This window comes from Pristis pectinata, chromosome 7 (genome assembly GCF_009764475.1).
Source record: "Pristis pectinata isolate sPriPec2 chromosome 7, sPriPec2.1.pri, whole genome shotgun sequence".
Lineage (NCBI taxonomy): Eukaryota > Metazoa > Chordata > Chondrichthyes > Rhinopristiformes > Pristidae > Pristis > Pristis pectinata.
The window spans coordinates 103,377,601-103,399,799 of NC_067411.1; the positions used below are offsets into that span (position 1 = coordinate 103,377,601).

Consider the following 22,199-nt stretch of genomic DNA (forward strand, 5'->3'; position numbering starts at 1 on the left):
AGAGATCACAATATGACAGAGTATTTTATAGAATTTATGTAATTTGGTTTGATATGAAACCAGGGTTTTAAATTTGAGTGAAGTAAATTATAAAGGCATGAGGTGCGAGTTGCCTGTGGTAGGTTGGGAAAATGCAATAAACAATATGCCAGAAAACCAGAAAAGGCAAGAGTGGTGTCACTGGCAAATTTATAGATGGCATTTAAGCTGTGCTTACCCGCAGTCACAAGTGTAGAGAGAGAAGAGCAGAGTAAAATCGATGGCTAGGAAGTCTGGAGCCTGGAACTGTGGTCTCAAAGTAAGGAGTCAGCAATTCAGGGGTGAGCGAAGAAGAAATTGTTTCATGTAGAAGGTGGAGAATCTTTGGACTTTTCCACTCAAGGGACAGTGGATATATTCAGTGAGCATATCCAAGACACAAATTGAAAACGTTAAGGGAACCACTGAATGTGGGTTTAGTGCAGGAAAGTGGCGTGATCTTAATGAAGAGCGGAGCATGGATGGGGGCTGAATGGCCTCCTCCTGCTGCTCTTTCATACATCCAGGACAGTGTTAATGCGAATAAAATTCCTGTCTGCACACTGAGCTCACTCCGCAGAGCTGTTTGGCACTATTATGCTAAATGGATTCTGGCATTAAAATCAGAATCAGGTTTATTATCACTGACCGTGTGTTGTGAAATGTGTTGTTTTGCGGCAGCAGTACAGTGTAAGACATAAAGACATAAAAATTACTACAAGTTACAAAAACAGATAGTGCAAAAGAGGAATAACGAGGTAGTGTTCATGGACTGTTCAGAAATCTGATGGCGGAGGGGAAGAAGATGTTCCTGAATCACTGAGTGTGGGTTTTCAGGCTCCTGTACCTCCTCCCTCATGGCAGTAGAGTGAAGAGGGCATGTCCTGGTGGTGAGGGTCCTTAATGATGGATGCCGCCTTCTCGATATACCGCTTCTTGAAGATGTCTTCGCTGGTGGGGAGGGTTGTGCCTGTGATGGAGCTGGCTGATTCTACAACCCTCTGCAGCCTCTTTCGATCCTGCGCATTGGAGCCTCCGTACCAGGCGGTGATGCAACCAGTCAGAATGTTCTCCTCTGTACATTTGTAGGAATTTGCAGAGTCTTTGGTGACATACCAAATCTCAAGTTCCTAATGAAGTAGAGCCACTGATGTGCCTTCTTCGTGATTGCATCAATGTGCTGGGCCCAGGATAGATCCTCTGAGATGTTGACGCCCAGGAACTTGAAGCTGCTCACCCTTTCCACCGCTGACCCCTCACTGAAGAGTGGAGAAGTGTCAGTGGCGGTGGTGGCAGCAGCACCAGCTGTTCCTAAAAAGGAGATTCCAACCTGGCAAAGCTGCAGGACAGATCTATGTACATGTTAAATTGCAAAAACAGCATCCACAAAACAGCCACATGATCCTACAGTCAGTGGATCACATCAGAGCTCTGCAGCCCAGTACATCCAGTTGTGAATGGTAGTTGACCATTAAACAGTCCTGGGGAGGAGAAAGCTCTAAAGACATACTCCTCATCAGTGATGGAAGAGAGCAACTTGTAAGTGCCAAAGACCTGCCTGAAGTATTTGCAACCCTTTTCAGATAGAAATAAGAAGTGGATGCATTAACATGGCTTCCTTCTGTGGCCCCTACCATCACAGAAGTCAGTCCACATCCAGTTTGATTCACTCTGCATTATATCAAGAAATGGCTGAGAGTACTGGATATAGCAAAAACTCTGGGACCAAACCAAATCAGGCTGTAGTGCTGAAGACTTGCATTCCAATAGCAGCCATGTATCTAACATGTACTATGCAGCAGTGTGGAGAAATTGCCCAGATTTGTTCTCTTCACAAAAAGTAGGACAAACACAATCAAGCTAATTACTATCTCTTCAGTCTGCTCTCAATCAACAGCAAAGCAATGGAAGGAGTAATAATGTCACTATCAAGCAGCACTTGGCAATAAGCTGCTCACTGACGCTCACTTCGGGTTTTGCCGGACAGTCAGCTCCCAACCTCATTATAACCCTAGTCCAAACGTAGACAAAGGAGCTGATTTCAGAGGTAAGGAGGGAGTGATTGCCCTTGATAGTAAAGCAATGTTAGACTGCGTGTGGCCATGGTAAAAACTGGTTAGTGTCAATCATTTGGAAAGTTTTTCACTGGTTGAAGTAATACCTCACACACCGAATCATGGTCCTGTATAAGATGTCAGTCACATTAACCTCAGGACATGGCTTTAGAAATTCCCCAGGGCAGTGTCCAAAACCTCGACCTTTTTTCAATCATGAGCTCAGAAGTGGGGGTGTTAGCTGATGATCGTACAGTATTCCATTCCATCTACTCATACCGGTTAAATCGATGCAAGTTATTTTTAAAATTAAAAATGTCATGAAGTAGTAGATATAATGAACCAACACACAAAAAGCTGGAGGAACTCAGCGGATCGGGCAGCATCTGTGGAGGGAAATGGACAGTCGATGTTTTGGGTTGAGACCCTTCCTCTGGAATGAAATAAAATCAACACTTGAATTACAAATATACTTCAAATTTTAATTTGTTTCGTACTGCATTTCAGAATTACAACTGATATTAAGTACCTTTGAGTGGCCTAAAGCTACGGTTTCCAACCTGTGACGTATGAGGCAATCAAGAGGGCTTGGTGGGCAGGTGGGGTGAAATAAGCAGGAATGCCACAGGGAAGAAGTCGGCTGCAGACCCAGATGTTAAATCCAATCATGTTTAAAGCACACCACCCCACTGAGTATGAAATATTGACTGTAGCATTCAGAAGAGGACAACCATCTTGTGGGTGAAAATTTAAAATGTTTCTTACTCAGTACAAAGAAGGTTTCTAAAATTTGTGTTACACCACCAGTACTGCAGATCACAGGGAAGAGAAAGCAAGGGAAAAATACGAAGTCTGGCTGAATAGAAATAGATGTTGATGATGATCCACACCTATATTTGCTATTCATCCAGATTTGGTAGTAGCACACAGATTGAGTTTCACCGTCCGTGCAATTTGACAAATCATGCTTTTTAATTTTCTGTACAAGTCCCTGAACCTTGTCATGCAAAAGGAAACCATGCAATGGCATTGCCTTCCTTTCAAATTAAACTATAATTTGAGGACTAAGTTAAAGCTTTTTAAATTTGTTCTACTTTACCTTTAAACATACTGACCTTCATGTTATTTTTATTTATTACATTTTATTTTGCATTGACTTAAATTTTATTCACCACAAATGATATTGGAATGCACAGTATTATTTCTTTCTTGTGTTATTTAGTTTTCGATATTCTCGTATTTCATCACATACATATTAAAGAGCAACGTGGTTGCTGCTAAACTTTCAAAGGTCTAAAGAAGATCTGTACACTCAAAAGGGTCAGGAACCCTGCCCAAATGCATAGTTATTTCTAATTCTAACTTGATATCATGAATATTACTCTAAAAAGCTACAGGTTTCTTTATAAACATGTTACAAAAATATTGTTATGATGTTTTTCTGATTTCTCCTGCTTCAGAATGAACTTGCGGTTCACAAAAAGAAATTGAAGAGGTTGACAATTGGCTAAAGGCCCATACATCAGAGAGATGCCATCACCAAGTGAGTCACAGCTCTTAGTTTGCTTTTATGTTGTTGTGATCTTCATTGTTAATGCGAGAAAATAGTTTAGAATATATTAGCCTTCCGTCCTCCTTTAAAGCAGGTAACAGGCTGAAAGTCACAGAAAGGCAGCTGCAAACATGATTACCCACTCCTTTTATCAGTTTCTTGGCTCAATAATAACAACTTTCCTCTGAGCTGGACGTCACATCATGTAAATCTTGAGAAAATAATCTTGGCTAAATTTCAATCTAGTGCTAGGGAATTGATCACACGGGACTATTTGAAGAAGAATGAGGGGATTCTCCCAGTGTTGAAGTCAATATTTCTCTTTCAATCATTTAAGAATGTCTGGTGACAACATTGTCAGGTAATGATCTGGATGCAGTAAGCTTATAGTCTGTTGCATAGCAAACAAAGTGACTATATTAAGAAACAAAAATCATATTTCAAGTGCAAAGCAAACTGGACATAACAGAAACTACTGCAAAGTGTCCCAGTTAAAAACTGGGTAATTTCTCCAGTGAAATGCAGTGGGTGGGGGAAAAAAATTTACATGCTAGTTATGTACATATAATTAATCTCAGTCATTTACAGAAGAGCAGTCATCAGGCTTGATTGAAGATGGAATTGCCCAATAATCTCCTCTGTGACTGTGGAGGAACATTATCACTATTGCTTTTGATGCGTGTGAAACCTTGCCAAGTAAAAATTGACTGCTATTTATTGTCCAAAACTCTCCTCTATATCACAGTTTCAGATGATTGTTTCCCATTTGACGACTACTATATACAAATCAATATTTTCTCCAGTTCCAACTTTAGTCAATTTCTGTTGTTCTTTTACTCCTGAATTTACACAAAATAACATTTTTTAAAATATTGTCTTTCAATTAGGTAAATCACAGTGCTCTGTAGGAGTTGTAATTCTCCTATTGTTTGCCCAGCTAACTGGCTTTCAGCACGAGTTGGCAAAGAGTATTAACAAGCTGTTTCACAATTGGGAACAATACAGCTAAATTCTGTTCCTTAGCACACAGATTGGTAAACAACTTTATCAGTTTAGACACCTTGATTAGATTACCTCTCAACCTTATAAACTCAGGAGAATACAAATCAAGTTTATTCAATCTAGGTTTAAAAATTATACTTAAAGACCTGGTGAACTCTGTTGTACTTTTCCAACTTCTTCCCAGGGATTCTCTTTCTAAAGTGAAATGAAGTGTCCAAATGGAGTCTAAACAAGAATCTATGGAGCTGAAGGTTGAAGCATTGCGTCGTTATTTTTCAATCCCAATTTGTTGAAACAAAGGCCAACATCAGTTTTTGATTATTTCATTTTCTGTTCACTTTGTCGTTAGTGTACATGATTACCTAACCCCCTTTGCTTCTGCACACCTGGCGCTCTCTATTAAGAAAGTTGCACATTTACCTTTCTCTGGATGACCTTGTGCTTCTTCACGTTGATTGCCAAATAGCATAATTTTGACAAATCAGTTACGTACCTTTGTTATTTGTTTCTCCCATCCATACACCATACTGTGCCTCCTAATTACACTTCATCAGCAAACCTGGATGTCAAAGCTAGTTCACTTCATCCAGTTCATTCGTACATTGTGAAAAGCTGAGGACCTGTGTATATTGTGGTGAACAGTACTTGGCATATCCTGCCAATCGGAGATGAAGACCTTTACTCCAACTCTCTGACACCCATCTTCCAGCTGGTGACCAACCCATGTCATTACTCTTGTATATTCTCATATCTTTTACAACATAGAAGTGGGCCATTCGGCCCATCGTCTTTGCTGGCTCTCAGGGAATTCCCATCAGCCCCATTTCACCCATTTTCCGTAACCCTTGTTCCCTCACATACACATTAACTTCTGTACCCCGTCCACTCTCCTGCCGCCCTCTTATATCGAGAGTAATTTACTAATCAACCTACCTGGATGTCTTTGGGATGTGGGAGGAAAGAGGACCCCTGGGAAGAAACCAGTGCAAGCATCGGGGGAACATGCGAACTCCATGTAGACAGCACCTGAGAACGGGATCAAGCCTGGGTGGCTGGATTACGTGGCAGCAGCGTTAACTGCTCTGCCCCTGTGCCACACCCTCCATTAGGTTGCTTCTAATTCCATACATTATTAATTTTGCTAATATCTTTTGTACAAAGCTTTTTGCAAGTGCTCTCTGGATATCTCCTCAGACAACATCCTAGAAACTCCCAAATTATCCTCCAATTTAGCGATTTAACTGATAATCCAGTTGATATTTGTGATGTTAATATTCTTTAAATGGATCTTGTTCTCGCAGCTAAAATCATGACTTAAACTATGCGTTTAAACGGTTACTGCAAATCATATGGTTATAATCCTGTGTGCGGCAAGTGCATCTGAAAAGTACGTTTCCTTTCGAAATTTACGTCCGATGGTTTCCTGGCTCCAACTCTACTTGCCCCATACTGTTGCAAACCAAATTCCAAATATTATTGAGATTTATTCTTGTAAAACCTCTATTTATATTTTTTTAAAAATCCCGTTGATCAGGTCTATTCGTTCTTTAAAAGCAGGACCCAGAAGCGAGTTGTAGAGTCCTTCCTACCAGCCTGTCTAAAACAGTTGGTAGTATGTGTAATCCTGGTCTTTGTGGCCCAGGTGCTCACAACCTAACACATTGAACATAGAGCAGTCCTTCCGATGGCAGCAAATTGTTTTAAAATTTAATAACAGTTGTAAATATTGATGGTAAATGAATGTTAACTGAATCTGTTTAAAATTTTGTATGACAGGATGGCTCCATCTTACTGTTAACGGGTGCTGCGGGCACTGGCAAGACTGCCACAATACAGGTTCTTGTAAAGGGAGCTGGGAATTCAGCTGCACGAATGGATAAACCCTTTATCACAGAATAAGTTTAAAATCCGTGATGAATTTGAAGACTACTATAATACGGGTAAGAGCAGATTTTAGTCTTTGGTGAAAAAAATTTGAAGCGTGTTGTAGATTTCATTCATCCTATCCCTGCCATGACTGCAAATGCTGTTACTTTATCCAGACCTGTCTTCTTGTTGGCAGGTGGCAGCCACAATAGATTTAAGCTGTAAATGTGATAGATAGGTGGAAGATTTTGATGTACATTTTGGATTAAGGAATTTTTTAAAAAATCTCCATAAGAAAGAGTTTGTAATTACAAGAACATTCTGTCAGTGCATCGATCCTCTCCATCTCCAGTTTACTACTTGTCTTTTAATATAAAAAAAATAAATTCCTACTGGCTTATAGCTCTACAGGTGCTATGTGTTTAATGCATGGATGCTTTTGAGTTAGCGACAACTTCTTACTTAATGGGCTCCTGTACCCCAACGGACACCATAAACACTTCATGTGCTTAAGAAATGGAAAAAAAAAGTGCTCCCTTTCCTTAAAGTAAGGATTAGCTGAGATTATGCTGTTTGTGCTTCTCGGATATGCTGAACATCAGTAATGATTATAATTGGAAACTTCATTTCCAAATAATAATGCCTGAGCAGATTTATTTTCACAGGCCACATCTTTTTATGTTTGCATTAGCCATCTGTAAATTTTTGTCTAAAGGCTAAGTGTTACAAAGGGTGAGGGAAGCAAGACAGTATTTGAATATAATTTTAACATGCACAAAGACTGTACAATGCATCCAGTAATTCCTCTACATGTTTGTCAGCTGCATCCACCTTTTGCACTTCCTCCAGAAGACTTGCTTGTTTAGTTCTCAGAGTTGGAAGCGAGCCAGTAATAGATGGCCAGTAGTATTGAAATCCAATGATTAATGCTTGCTGTTCAATCACCCACCCACTATAAGGATTTCAGACAGGGCACTCCATAGTCTGACTGTAAGCTTCAGTATTTCTCAATGGTATTTTTGAATTGAAAGTGAACTTTAACTTTCTCCAATCTATTGTTTGATTTACACCAGACTCCAGTTTCCAAGCATACATGAGCAAGCCACAGTCTGTACTATTTCAAGAATTTTTGCTGCGAGCCAACAAATATAAAAAACTCCAGATGGTGGGAGATACTCTGGAGACGGACAAGAAAACTGGTTCTTGTGGAAGTGAGTATAATCTCCTTGACCCTTTAACTGGTTCCTTGCAAGAGAAAAAAATAACCCTTGTAGCAATTCACACAATTGATGCAAAATGTTTGAAATAAAACATAGTTTGTATGTGTTGAGAAAAGTTCAGGTGGTTTTATATTTTTTGTTTTTTTTCTCAGAAAATAGCTTTTGAAATACACAAAATATTTTTTGTAATTGATTTTGTTTTTAAAGTTATACCATAGAACCATACAGCTCAAAACAGGCCCTTTGGCCCACCATGTTGTGCCGTCCATCAAACCACCCTCACACTATCTAAACCTTTCCTCCCGCATATCCCTCTATCTCACATTCGTCCATATGCCTATCCAACAAACTTTTGAACCTGTCCAATGTATCTGCCTCCACCACCACCCCAGGCAGTGCATTCCATGCACCAACCACTCTCTGGGTGAAAAACCTCCCCCTGACATCTCCCCTGAACCTCCCACCCATAACCTTAAAGCCATGCCCTCTTGTCTTGAGCATTGGTGCCCTGGGAAGGAGGCGCTGATTGTCTACTCTATCTATTCCTCTCAATATTTTATATACCTCTATCATGTCTCCTCTCATCCTCCTCCTTTCCAGTGAGTAAAGCCCTAGCACCTTAAGCCTCTCTTCATATTCCATACGCTCTAATCCAGGCAGCATCCTGGTAAACCTCCTCTGCACCCTCTCCAACGCCTCCACATCCTTCCTATAATGAGGCGACCAGAACTGAACACAGTAGTCTAAGTGTGGTCTAACTAGAGTTTTGTAAAGCTGCATCATCACTTCGTGGCTCTTAAACTCAATCCCACGACTTATGAAAGCCAACATCCCATAGGCCTTCTTAACTGCTCTATCCACCTGTGAGGCAACTTTCAGTGAACTGTGAATATGAACCCCCAGATCCCTCTGCTCCTCTACACTGCCAAGTACCTTGCCATTTACCCAGTACTCTGCCCTGGAGTTTGTCCTTCCAAAGTGTACCACCTCACACTTCTCCGGATTGAACTCCATTTGCCACTTGTCAGCCCAGCTCTGCATCCTATCAATATCCCTCTGTAAGTTCTGACAGCCCTCCACACTATCCACAACACCGCCGATCTTAGTGTCGTCCGCAAACTTACTAACCCAGCCTTCCACCCCCTCATCTAAGTCATCTATAAATTTCACAAAAAGTTGAGGTCCCAGAAACGATCCCTGCGGGACACCACTAGTCACTGCCCTCCAATCCGAGGGCACTCCACTACAACCCTCTGCTTTCTACAGGCAAGCCAATTCCTAATCCACACAGCCAAGCTTCCCTGGATCCCTGGCCTCTGACCTTCTGAAGAAGCCTACCATGAGGAACCTTATCAAACACCTTACTAAAATCCATATAGACCACATCCACCGCACTACCCTCATCAATCTTCCTCGTCACCTCCTCAAAGAACTCTATCAGGCTTGTGAGGCAAGATCTTCCCTTCACAAAGCCATGCTGGCTGTCCCTAATCAGTCCATGATTCTCAAGGTGTTCATAGATCCTATCCCTTAGAATCCTTTCTAACAGCTTATCCACCACAGACGTAAGACTCACTGGTCTATAATTCCCTGGACTATCCCTACTACCTTTTTTGAACAAGGGGACAACATTCGCCACCCTCCAATCCTCCGGCACCATCCCTGTGGACAACAAGGACTCAAAGATCCTTACCAGCAGTTCAACAATCTCCTCCCTCGCCTCTCGAAGCAGCCTGGGGAAAATCCCGTCAGGCCCCGGAGATTCATCCGTCTTGATATTATTTAACAACTTCAACACATCCTCTCTCTTGATATCTACAACCTCGAGAACATTACCCCTACCAGCACTCCCCTCCGCGTCATCAAGACCCCTCTCCTCGGTGAATACCAAAGAGAAGTATTCATTGAGAACTTCTCCCACTTCCGCTGCCTCCAGGCGCATTCTCCCACCTTTGTCTTTAATCGGACCTACCTTTACCCGAGCCATCCTCCTACCCTTCACGTAGGTGAAAAAGGCCTTGGGATTTTCCTTAACCCTACTAGCCAACGCCTTTGCATGTCCCCTTCTAGCTCTCCTCAGCCCTTTCTTAAGTTCCTTCCTCGCTACTCTATATTCCTCACGGACCCTGTCTGAACCTTGCTGCTTATACCTTATGTATGCTACCTTCTTCTTCCTAATCTTCTCCCTAACTAGTCGTTCCACCTCTCTCGTCACCCATGGCTCCTTCACCCTGCCATTCCTTCTCTGCCTCACCGGGACATATTTATCCCTAACATCCTGCATAAGATCCCTGAACATCGACCACATCTCCATGGTACATTTCCCTTCAAAAAGGACATCCCACTTTACACTCCCAAGTTCTCTCCTTATAGCCTCATAGTTAGCCCTTCCCCAATTAAATATCTTCTTGTCCTCTCTGCACCTGTCCCGGTCCATGACAATTCTAAAGGTTATGGAGCAATGGTCACTGTCCCCCAAATGCTCACCCACCAATAGATCCTTCACCTGTCCCGGTTCATTTCCTAAAACTAGATCTAACATGGCATTCCCTCTAGTCGGCCTGTCAACATACTGCATCAGGAATCCCTCCTGGACACATTTAACAAATTCCGTCCCATCTAAACCTATGGCACTAAGCAGGTTCCAGTCTATATTTGGGAAGTTGAAGTCTCCCATTATAACAACCCTGTTATTTTTGCTTCTCTCCAAACACTGCCTGCCAATCTGCTCCTCTATATCTCTACCGCTACCGGGGGGCCTATAGAATACTCCTAGCAGAGTAACTGCTCCTTTCTTGTTCCTTACTTCCACCCATACGGACTCTAGAGATGATCCTCCTACAATATCCATCCTTTCCGCAGCCGTAACAGTGTCCCTGACCAATATCGCCACCCCTCCTCCTCTTCTCCCCCCTTCCCTATCCCTCTTAAAACACTGAAAACCAGGAATATTCAATATCCACTCCTGCCCTGACGTCAGCCACCTCAGTAATAGCCACAATATCATAGTCCCCCATACTTATCCAAGCCCTCATTTCATCTCCCTTATTCCTGATGCTTCTTGCATTCAAGTAAACACACTTCAGTCCATCTACCATACTACTTTTATAGCCTGTAATGAATATTCAATAATGTAATGAACTTTTATAATGAATATTCTTCAAAATATTGATATCTAAAATTAAATTGAAGTTATTCAAACTTCACAGTGTACAGTACATGAAAGCTTTCTGTACTTTTAGATAAAACTATGTGTGTAGTTCATTGATAATTCTTGTTCTTGCTTCATAGGATATCCCTAATCAGTTTTATAGAGAGCCCTCTTGTTTGCATGATATCTTACGGTAAGTTTCCTCAAATTATTATTCATCACTGAAAAGAAATCTCAGTTATCGAATAAACTCTTTCACAGACAGGTTCTAATAAGCCATTTATAAAATTATTCAACATTGGCCTGGGATTACGTTCAAACATAATTCTAAAAAATGAAAAAAGAAAGGGGTCGTTTTCTTACTTGCTACTGCCAATGGGGTCTGTTGGGAGCACTGTCATAAGCTCGCCTATATCTCCCTAACAATAGTAACTCGTTACTGGCCGCTGGTTCATTAAGGACAACATAATTTTGAAGCAATTACCATTATGCATTGGTTGCCTAATCAATCTCCTGTAGAATAATCGATTGCTTGTGTTCAAACCTTTCTGGAAGATTTGTTTCTGAACCTTTCCACAATCCATTGAGCCTCTGCAGAGTTTCCCTTCATTGGCTTTCATAATCTTGATCTCATGCTGACTCTGAGAATCCAGCTGCATATGTTGTTCAGTGCTGAAATTCATTGATGTCTGTCCAACTCCACTGGAGGTTAAAACAGTCTGCCCATTCGGTGGGATTTTATCCTCAACTTCATTCCCTCTCACGTATAGCCTTAACAGAAGTTTCCTTAAGTTCGAACCTGTAATAAGCCTAATGAAGAGAAAGATGGGTGATCAAAAAATAAAAGAGAACTTCTTGTAGAGATGATGCAGAGGAGAGAACCTTTTGGTCCTCTGTTCCTGCACTGGTAGCGTAGGGAAGGTTGCTCATTTCAGCACCATAAGCTATCCAAGAGATCACAAGATCACAAGATAAGGGAGCAGAAGCAGGCCATTCGGCCCATCGAGTCTGCTCCAAGGAAAAGGGAAAAAGAAATGGGGTGGGAAAAAAAGAGAGAGAAAAAAAAACTATTCTAATCCCATTTGCCAGCCTTATCCCCATATCCCTTGATACCCTGACTATTTAGATATCTGTCTATCTCCTCCTTGAATACCCCCACTGATCTGGCCTCCACTGCTGTGCGTGGCAAGGAGTTCCACAATTTCACCACCCTCTGGGTAAAGAAACTTCTCCTCATCTCTGTCTTGAAACTGTACCCTCTAATTCTAAGATTGTGCCCTCTGGTCCTGGACACGCCCACCAAGGGAAACAGCCTAGCCACATCTACTCTATCCTTACCTGTCAACATTTTAAATGTCGCTACGAGGTCCCCTCTCATCCTTCTGTACTCCAGCGAGTACAGTCCAAGAGCCGACAAACGCTCATCATACTTAAGCCCTTTCATTCCTGGAATCATTCTCGTAAATCTCCTCTGAACCCTCTCCAACGTCAGCACATCCTTCCTAAGATGCGGGGCCCAAAACTGCGCACAGTATTCCAAATGAGGCCTCACTAGCGCCCCGTAGAGCCTCATCAACACTTCCTTACTTTTATACACTATACCTCTCGAGATGAATGCCAACATAGCATTCGCTTTCTTAACCACCGATCCAACCTGGTGGTTAACTTTTAAGGTATCTTGTACGAGTACCCCCAAGTCCCTTTGTACTACCGCACTATCAATCTTCTCTCCTTCTAGATAATAATCTACCCGCTTATTTCTACTTCCAAAGTGTACAACTGCACATTTCTCAACATTGAATCTCATCTGCCATTTCCTTGCCCATTCTCCTAAACTGTCTAGGTCCCTCTGCATTCTTTCTATTTCCTCTATGCTCCCTACTCCTCCACTTATCTTGGTGTCATCCGCAAACTTAGCCACACAACCATTTATTCCATCATCCAAATCATTGATGTACAAGGTAAAAAGGAGAGGCCCCAACACCGACCCTTGCGGCACACCACTAGTAACCGGTAACCAACCAGAACGAGATCCTTTTATTTCCACCCTTTGCTTCCTGCCAACCAGCCAATTCTCCACCCATTTTGCTACCCTGCCCATAATTCCATGACCTCTCATCTTATTAATCAGTCTCTTGTGAGGCACCTTATCGAAGGCCTTTTGAAAGTCTAAATACACAACATCTACCGCCTCTCCCTTATCCACCCTACCTGTGATTTCTTCAAAAAACTCCAATAGGTTGGTCAGACAGGACCTCCCCTTCACAAAACCATGTTGACTAGGTCCTATCTTGCCTTGCGCCTCTAGGTATTCGGTAACCTCCTCCTTGAGGATAGACTCCAATAATTTTCCCACCACTGACGTCAGACTAATAGGTCTGTAATTGCCTTTGTGCTGCCTCCCACCTTTCTTATACAACGGAACTACATTCGCTACCCTCCAGTCCTCCGGAACCATGCCAGAATCTATCGATTCCTGAAAAATAATCGCCAACGCCTCCGCTATCTCCACAGCCACCTCCTTCAGAACCCGGGGATGCACCTCATCCGGTCCGGGAGACTTATCAGCCTTAAGCCCCTTTAGTTTTCCAAGCACCTTCTCCCTATTAATCTCAATTGAACTCAGCTCCAATTCGTGAGACTCCTGACTAATGGGCACATTGCTTATGTCCTCCACGGTGAAGACCGATGCAAAATATTCATTCAATTCCCTTGCCATCTCACTATCATCCATTATAATACCTCCTGCACCGTTATCAATTGGTCCTATGTCAACCCGTGTCTCTCTTTTATTCCTTATGTATTAAAAAAACTCTTAGAATCCTTCCGAATGTTGTCCGCCAGCTTCCTTTCGTAACTCATCTTTGCTTTCCTAATGACCTTCTTAGTTTCTCTCTGCAGATTTTTAAAAATCGTTCCAATCTTCTGTTTTCCCACTAATTTTTGCTACTTTGTACGCCGCCCCTTTTGCTTTTATTTATCCTTCACCTCCCTCGTTATCCACATCTGTGCCTTTTTTCCATTCAAAACCTTCTTTTTCTTGGAATGTATCTGTCCTGCATTGTCCTTATTTCCTGTAGAAATTTCTTCCATTTTTCCTCTGCCATCACAAATGGAACTTGTGACCCAACAGTATACTATATACATTATTTGTATATTCTGTGAACAGATATTGGAGACACAGGAACATACGGAATAGAAGCCAAAGTAGACCCTTCGACCCCTTGTGGTTACTTCACCATTCAATGAGGTCACAGCTGATCTTTTAACTTTGCGCCACTTTCCTGCTCTAGCCCCATATCCATTGATCCCCTGACTGGACTGTGCTCAGCTACTGAGTGTCCATAGCTCTCTTCGGTAGAGAATTCCAAGGATTCACTACCCTGTGCATTAAGGACTTTCTTCTCAAGTCGGTATTGAATGACCAACTCCTTATTTTCAGACAGTGTTATAAGGAATTTGGCAAGCTAAGCCTACTCAAACAGTACAGTTTGCTAACACTCTGATTAAAATTCACTGCTCTGATGCAAAATTGAAGGGTACAATCCTTATCGAGAGAGAGAGAGGCCTCCAAGTTGAACTGTAATTGGTTAAAACAAAGCTGGAAAACGATTGATTGGTTTGTGTAACCTTAACTGTAGTGAATCTCAATAAGCAATTTATAGCCTTGACCAAAAACCTTGTTTATATCTTTTTCTATGTAAGTAGATGTCAGTAGTCTTAAAGGTTTGAGTTGAATTGAAACGATTGTGGAATCGTAGCACAGAAGGAGGCCATTCCACACATTATGTTTGTATTAGCATAATAGAAGCAATCTTGTACTACAAGTATTTCTGGGAGTAAATTTTTAATATTTAAGTATGGAAAAAAATTAAGGTGTTAAGTTATATGATGCAAAGTTTAAACCACTTTATGTATTTTTATCAGGAAATTTGTTCAAACAGCCCGATGTCCATTGGTGTTCATAATTTCTGACAGCATTAGTGGAGACAGCAATCAACGGTTACTCTTCCCTAATGACGTCCAAAAGGAACTGGGTATCTTCAATATTAGGCAAGTACCAATTCAGTGGTAATTCCAGATATGTGTTTGTGCTTTTTGGCTTGTATAAGTATTCTTGATCTAAATGGTTTTAAAACAGTAAAATATTTTTTGAATCTATTAAAATTGTCTTTCATTTTGGAGTTTAAAAATATCTGGATTGTGTAAAAAAAAACCTTTAAGTTTTTTTAAATTTTGTATCTCCTTATTCCTGAAAATTTTTGATAATATCTTAAAACTAAAGCGATATTTCCATTCTGCTCACAGATGACATAAATTAACTGTCCCAGATGTACCATTGGTTAAAATAAGTTGACTGAACTGGAGAGTGTTTGCCCTGGAATTTGTCTCGCTGCTTAGTCCACTGGCTCCTCATAAGCCACAGAAGAGTCATCATTTTTATATTAATTAATTATTATAAAGTCAGTAAAAATTTTGATTATTTACCCCTGTTTGGGTAGGAGTACATTTTGTCAACAATGCTCCAAGCATTTACCCAGAAAGGCCGTTATGTGTGTGTGGTGTTGACAGCAGGTGTTAGCAGTGGGTGTCATCAACAAAGGACATACAGCCAGCTCCCATGTCAAAGTAGGTGCACTTAACACACAGGTTACTGATGAAAGGTAACAGGCAAAAAATCCTCAATTATCTGTTACCTGTAACACTATATTCTGCATTGTTATTGTTTTTTCTCTTGTACTACCTGAATGTACTGATGTGATAAAATGATCTGTATGGATGGCATGCAAAACAAAGTTTTTCAGTGCACCCCAATACGTGCGATAATAATAACCAATTTACCAATTATTCCTCTCCCTTACATAAGCAATACTGTACCAAATAAGGCCACCTCACTTTGTGGAGCTGAGGTAACTCAACAGGGATCAACCCTGGAAGTTGCATATTCCTATGTTTTACTAGAAGCTGATAAAAAAACAAGGAGATTTACTTGGTTTTTGTTATTTAATGAAGTTTAATCATTTTGCACGGTGAAAGCCAAATTAAATTACTAATCAACTTGCTATGATCAATCATTTAAAACTTACTCTTATTCCTTATTTGACAGTTTTAATCCTGTGGCTCCCACGAGCATGTTGAAAGTTCTGAGTAGAATATCCGCTCAAGAGGCTAGCAAGGTAAATCCTAGTTTAATGTAAATAGTTGCATTTTTCAGCATTTTTTAAACCAACGTTTTGGAATAAGTTGTTGAGTATCAGAAGCCTTCTGGTAATTACCAAAAATTGTCATTTCTTTATCTGAACCTCTGGCAGGTGTCAACAGACTCCTGCCAGAGTTTGTTGACACCTGCCACACAACATAAAATATGCACTTTACAGGATGGGGTCACTGAGCAATCAGCAGGAGCAACAGGTAGGAGCTCAGCATATAATTGCTGCTGTCATTGTGCAAATCGTTAAGCAAACTAAATAACTTTTGATAGAATTAAGGAATATTAATATTGGAAAATGGAATATATTCTTATTTTTGAATACAGCATTGTCTTCTACTTATACTCTCTCACTTCCCAACAAAATAAGAAATCAGTTGGGTTGACAAGGTGGAATCTGATGCAACCTGGTTTTTGCCCACTTAGGTGACTATTTCACTGCTGATCATTCTTTTCATGAAGATGTTGTTCCCAGTAATTGTACTAAACTTCCCTTTCATCATTTTTAACCTATGCCCTTCATTTGATTTGGTTCTAGTATCCCACAATACCTAGCAGTAAAGATCTGGATGAACTTTCATAGCGAGTCACAGAACAATACAGCATGGATACAGACCCTAAGGCCCAACCAGTCCTGTGCCGACCACAGCTTCCACCCAACAGTGCCACTTTGTCCTAGCTGAGCTCCTGTTTTTTGTGTAATTTTATGTGGTGGTCGTCCAGCTGCCTCCCTTTAAGACTGAAGAGCCAAAGTTCCTAAAAATTCAACGTCTTATTATTAAACATGACTCCCCTACGAATCACTCAATTACTTCAGCAGTATTTTGATAGTGCTCCAAGTTGAGGCAACCTGTACTCGTTTTGTAGAATCATAGAAATTTACAACACAGGCGGAAGACATTTGGCCTGTTATTCCTACTTCTTGGTCCAGGTTGTGCTCGTTTGATTCTTACCAAGATTTTGTAAAAAAAAAATTTTGCACTCTTATTTTCTTAAAAACGATCTTGCTACTGTCCACCCACTCCTAGAAAATGTTCTTTAATTCATCTTCAGTCAATTAAAACCTGGTTACTCATAGATGGCTAGATATTAATTTTAAACGCTTGTTTTTGTGATATAAACTATTTAAGGTATAAACACATATTTTAACCATCACAATCATAGCATTTTTTTCTCAGATTTTACTACTTCATGACAAATTTTATGTTCAACAATGCCATGCATTTATGTGAATCAATCAAAGCACCTTCAGAACTTGGAGACAAGTAATATCATTCCATTGCTGAACAAAGATCAGGAGTAACAGTTATCTAGTCAATTTTTGCCATCCATACAAAATGCCAGAGCAAGCTAAAATGTTAATGGAATACTTAAAAATAAGGCCAGGACAGAAATTGTACTTATAATTTGCAGTGCAAAATGGTGTGCTGGATTCAGTTCTGGACACCCTGCCATCAAAATTGTGATGAAAATATTGGAGTAGGTATCACAAGTAATGACTGACCTGATCATAACGTAAAGTAGATGAACTGTGAAGAAAAGTTATGGATACTTAAATTCTACAATCAGGTTGAAACATATGGACGGAATTGATTGAAGTGCATGCACTTTTCCAAATAGAAGTGATCCACACAAATTTTTGTTAAGGTACATTAGTAGAATTACATTTTAAATAATCCTTTTTTAACTCTATAATCATTATTTGGACATGCCTGCAAAATCAGTTTTTTCCAGAATGTTAATATGCAACTAATGTTACATGATCAGTGATATTACTTAGCCAGTGTTTTGGGCAGTGTGGAGGGCTATTCCATCCATTCTGAAAAATGAACAGTTTTTTAAAATTATCTTGATATGCAGAATGCTGGCAAGTCTATTGTTGCTGACAAAAAGTGTACTGGAGATGCTCTGTACGGCAGCGCTGGAGATATCAGAAGTGCAATAAACAGTCTTCAATTTACTTTGGTGAAAGGTAATTAAATAGTGGAAGGAAAACTGAAATAAGTTAATTTTTGGTAATACAGTATGAATAGCTATTTTCACAGCAAATTGATAACCAATTAATATTTTCATATTTTGTAGCTAAGTACATGACAAAGTCCATGTTTAGCTTTGAAGTTGGAACCAATAATTAAACATATCATGAACCTAAAATCTTTTAATTACTTCTGGAATATGAAAATATTTAACTCGTTTTCCTGTGGGAAGCTGGGACCAAAAGTAGTCTTGGGGTGAAACTGAAGGAGAGAGCAAAGAAGCATCGGACTATTTCATGCATTACATTCTTACAATATACAGGGGCATGCAGAAGTCTGGGCACCCCTGGTCAAAATTTCTGTTACTGTGAATAGCTAAGTGAGTAAAAGATGACCTGATTTCCAAAATGTATAAAGTTAAAGGTGACACGTTCCTTTAATATTTTAAGCAAGATTACTTTCTATTTCCATCTTTTACAGTTTAAAAATAACAGAAAAGGAAAAGAGCCCGAAACAAAAGTTTGGGCACCCTGCATGGTCAGTACTTAGTAACACCCCCTTTGGCAATTATAACAGTTTTGTAAACGCTTTCTGTAGCCAGCTAAGAGTCTTTCAATTCTTGTTTAGGGCATTTTTGCCCATTCTTCCTTGCAAAAGGCTTCTAGTTCTGTGAGATTCTTGGGCTATCTTGCATGCACTGCTCTTTTGAGGTCCATCCACAGATTTTCGATGATTTTTAGGTCGGGGGACTGTGAAGGCTATGGCAAAAACCTTCAGCTTGTGCCTCTTGAGGTAGTCCATTGTGGATTTTGAGGTGTGTTTAGATCGTTATCCTGTTGTAGAAGCCATCCTCTTTTCATCTTCAGCTTTTTTACAGACAGTATGATGTTTGCTTCCAGAATTTGCTGGTATTTAATTGAATTCATTCTTCCCTCTACCAGTGAAATGTTCCCCGTGCCACTGGCTGTAACACAAGCCCCAAAGCATGATCGATCCACCCCCGTGCTTAACAGTCGGAGAGGTGTTCTTTTCATGAAATTCTGCACCCTTTTTTCTCCAAACTTTCCTGCATCCTCACCACAAAATTCAGCGTCAGAAGTTTGCAAAGGAACATCTAAACAAGCCTGATGCATTTTGGAAACAAGTCCTGTGGACTGATGAAGTTAAAATAGAACTTTTTGGCCACAATGAACAAAGGTATGTTTGGAGAAAAAAACGTGCAGAATTTCATGAAAAGAACACCTCTCCAACTGTTAAGCACGGGAGTGGATCGATCATCCTTTGGGCTTGTGTTACAGCCAGTGGCACGGGGAACTTTCACTGGTAGAGGGAAGAATGAATTCAATTAAATACCAGCAAGTTCTGGAAGCAAACATCATACTGTCTGTAAAAAAGCTGAAGATGAAAAGAGGATGGCTTCTACAACAGGATAACGATCTAAACACACCTCAAAATCCACAATGGACTACCTCAAGAGGCACAAGCTGAAGGTTTTGCCATAGCCTTCACAGTCCCCCGACCTAAAAATCATCGAAAATCTGTGGATTGGACCTCAAAAGAGCAGTGCATGCAAGATAGCCCAAGAATCTCACAGAACTAGAAGCCTTTTGCAAGGAAGAATGGGCAAAAATGCCCTAAACAAGAATTGAAAGACTCTTAGCTGGCTACAGAAAGCGTTTACAAAACTGTTATAATTGCCAAAGGGGGTGTTACTAAGTACTGACCATGCAGGGTGCCCAAACTTTTGTTTCGGGCTCTTTTCCTTTTTTGTTATTTTTAAACTGTAAAGGATGGAAATAGAAAAGTAATCTTGCTTAAAATATTAAAGAAATGTGTCATCTTTAACTTTACGCCTTTTAGAAATCAGGTTATCTTTTACTCTCTTAGCTATTCACAATAACAGAAATTTTGACCAGGGGTGCCCAAACTTTTGCATGCCACTGTACATGACGTTTTGTTTCATATTATTTAAAGTTAATGCCATATATAATGCATTCTGGAAAATGAAGTAGAATTGATTGGACATAGTACAGAGTGGGGAACTAACAAAAATGCAAATGTTGGCAACGGAGTGTAATTACAGCTTGTATGGAGTATTTCCATTGTAAATATGGCAAAGGATTTCATCCCACAGAAAGTATGCACGGACAATATATATATACAGTGAAATCTACTGAAAATTTAACTATTTTATAATGGGATGAGAATAGGATCAGCTGTGACTTTCTACACTCAAGCAGCTTACCGATGTTAATTGTCATCATTTACTTTGAAGATTGTCACCATGGTTGAGACACCAAACTACATATTGTGTCTGTACAACATGCCACAACATAATTTTAAGAAGAGTCTAGAAAAGTTGCATTTATACACAGGTCTCCAGAATTATATAATTGATACTACATTTATAATAATTTTTTTAAGAGAGAACACCCTGCTTTTATTGGTTTCCTTTTGCAAAGCGATTTGTTAATTCATGCTGTGGTGCAATCTACCTATACATCTACATGCACAAAATTGTTTTCCTTTTGACAACTCAGGCTGCCCATTGGAACCAGATTCAGTTGCCGAACAGTAAAGGAAAATCTTCAGTAAGAACAGGCACATCTTCAAAGGGAAAATATGAAGGAAAATCTTCAAAGGCACGTGGAAAGGAAAGTGGCCTACCTGCCATTGAGGCAAGGACCAAATCTCTCTTCCTTTTTCGAGCTCTGGGAAAAATTATGTATTGTAAACGTAAGTTCAAGTTTTGACCAACTGTATTTGAATCCTTTTAAATGTATCAGTTCTCATAGATTCACAGCCTAATCAAGATTTTAATATCGTCAACAAATTTTAGAATATACTCATGGATTTTTTGTGCTTATGCCACATGTATAATTTTTAATACTTTATAAAAGCAATGCAGGCATGCCACAATGTACAGTGTTAATTCCACTGATTAAATGGATTTGCATCTTTTTTAAAGATATGAAGTTTAGTTGGTCCTAGTATGCGTGTCCTCTGAATTGGAAGCTACCTGAATCCTCTTGGAGTTGATTTTTTTTTTAAAAACATCAGCATTTGAAACGAAACATAATGTACATCAATTTTTATATAAACTAGTACGAAAGGAAAGCAGTTTCTTTGTGTCCTACTTTGCTTGACATCGAAGATTCTGTGTCATACAAAGAAGGAGACGGTAACTGGGTAATTAAAAGTTGGTTAGCAATGAAGCTTAGGAAAGTCTCAAAACAGAAATGACAATACCTGGGGTTTATGAGAAACATTTCCAGAGCATGGAATATACTTGCAAATTTCTGTAACTTCTGATCTTTCCATTATCTTAGTTCTATTTCTGTTTTCATTATCTTTGGATTGACTGGTCGTTCCTTCTTGGGGCCCCGTGCTCTGTAGTTCAATCCCTAAACTTCTCTGCCTTCACATCCCTTTCCCCCTTTAAGATCCCGCTTAAAAACAAGACCTTTGACCAAGCTCTTATTGCTGTTCGTAATATTTTTCGTAATTTAGCTCAATATCCACTTGTGATTGTTACTCTGAACCATTTCATTATATTTTTATGCTGTATTAGATATAAGTTGTAATTGAAAAGTTAGGAGAAAATAATCTTTGCAGCAGCAAATGTGAAAATGCTGCTGTATAAATCCATGCCCAAAACAACTCGCTGAGGTCAGTGAGCATCAATGGGAAAACATTCCAATGATTGGAGTCATAACTTACACAAAGGAGGATGGTTAGTGTTGTTGAAGTTCAATCATCCCAGCTGCAGGATGTGACTGAGGCATTCCTCATGGCACTGTCCTAGGCTCAACATCTTCAACAGTGACCCTCGCTTCCATCATGAAATCAAGTGAAGACGTTCACTGATAATTGTGCAATGTTTAATTCCACTCGCAACACCTCAGCAAATGCAGCAGTCCACGCCTGCCTACAGAAAGACGTAGACAACATCAAGACGTGAACTGATAAGTGCAAAGTAATGTTAATGCCACAAATGTGCCAGACAATGACAGTTTCCAACAAAAGAGGTTCTAACTACCCATCCTCAATGTTCAGTGTGGCATTACCATGATCAAGTCCCACACCATCAATACCCAGGAGATTACCAATAACCAGAAATTGAACCGGACCAACTACATAAATACTGTGGC

At 40.1% G+C, this 22,199-nt stretch overlaps 1 protein-coding gene across 1 annotated transcript in view; it reads left to right on the plus strand.

The window, feature by feature from the left end:
• Positions 1 to 259: 259 nt before the first annotated feature.
• The window catches only part of rad17 (RAD17 checkpoint clamp loader component), a 30,726-nt gene continuing 8,786 nt past the window's right edge, over positions 260 to 22,199 (plus strand). Inside the window, 12 exon segments of the mRNA XM_052020668.1 lie at positions 260 to 298; positions 3,533 to 3,557; positions 3,560 to 3,615; positions 6,403 to 6,474; positions 6,476 to 6,566; positions 7,566 to 7,669; positions 7,671 to 7,703; positions 11,004 to 11,056; positions 14,791 to 14,916; positions 15,971 to 16,040; positions 17,933 to 18,037; positions 20,589 to 20,784. Of these exon segments, the coding sequence (XP_051876628.1) occupies positions 260 to 298; positions 3,533 to 3,557; positions 3,560 to 3,615; positions 6,403 to 6,474; positions 6,476 to 6,566; positions 7,566 to 7,669; positions 7,671 to 7,703; positions 11,004 to 11,056; positions 14,791 to 14,916; positions 15,971 to 16,040; positions 17,933 to 18,037; positions 20,589 to 20,784 (970 nt within the window).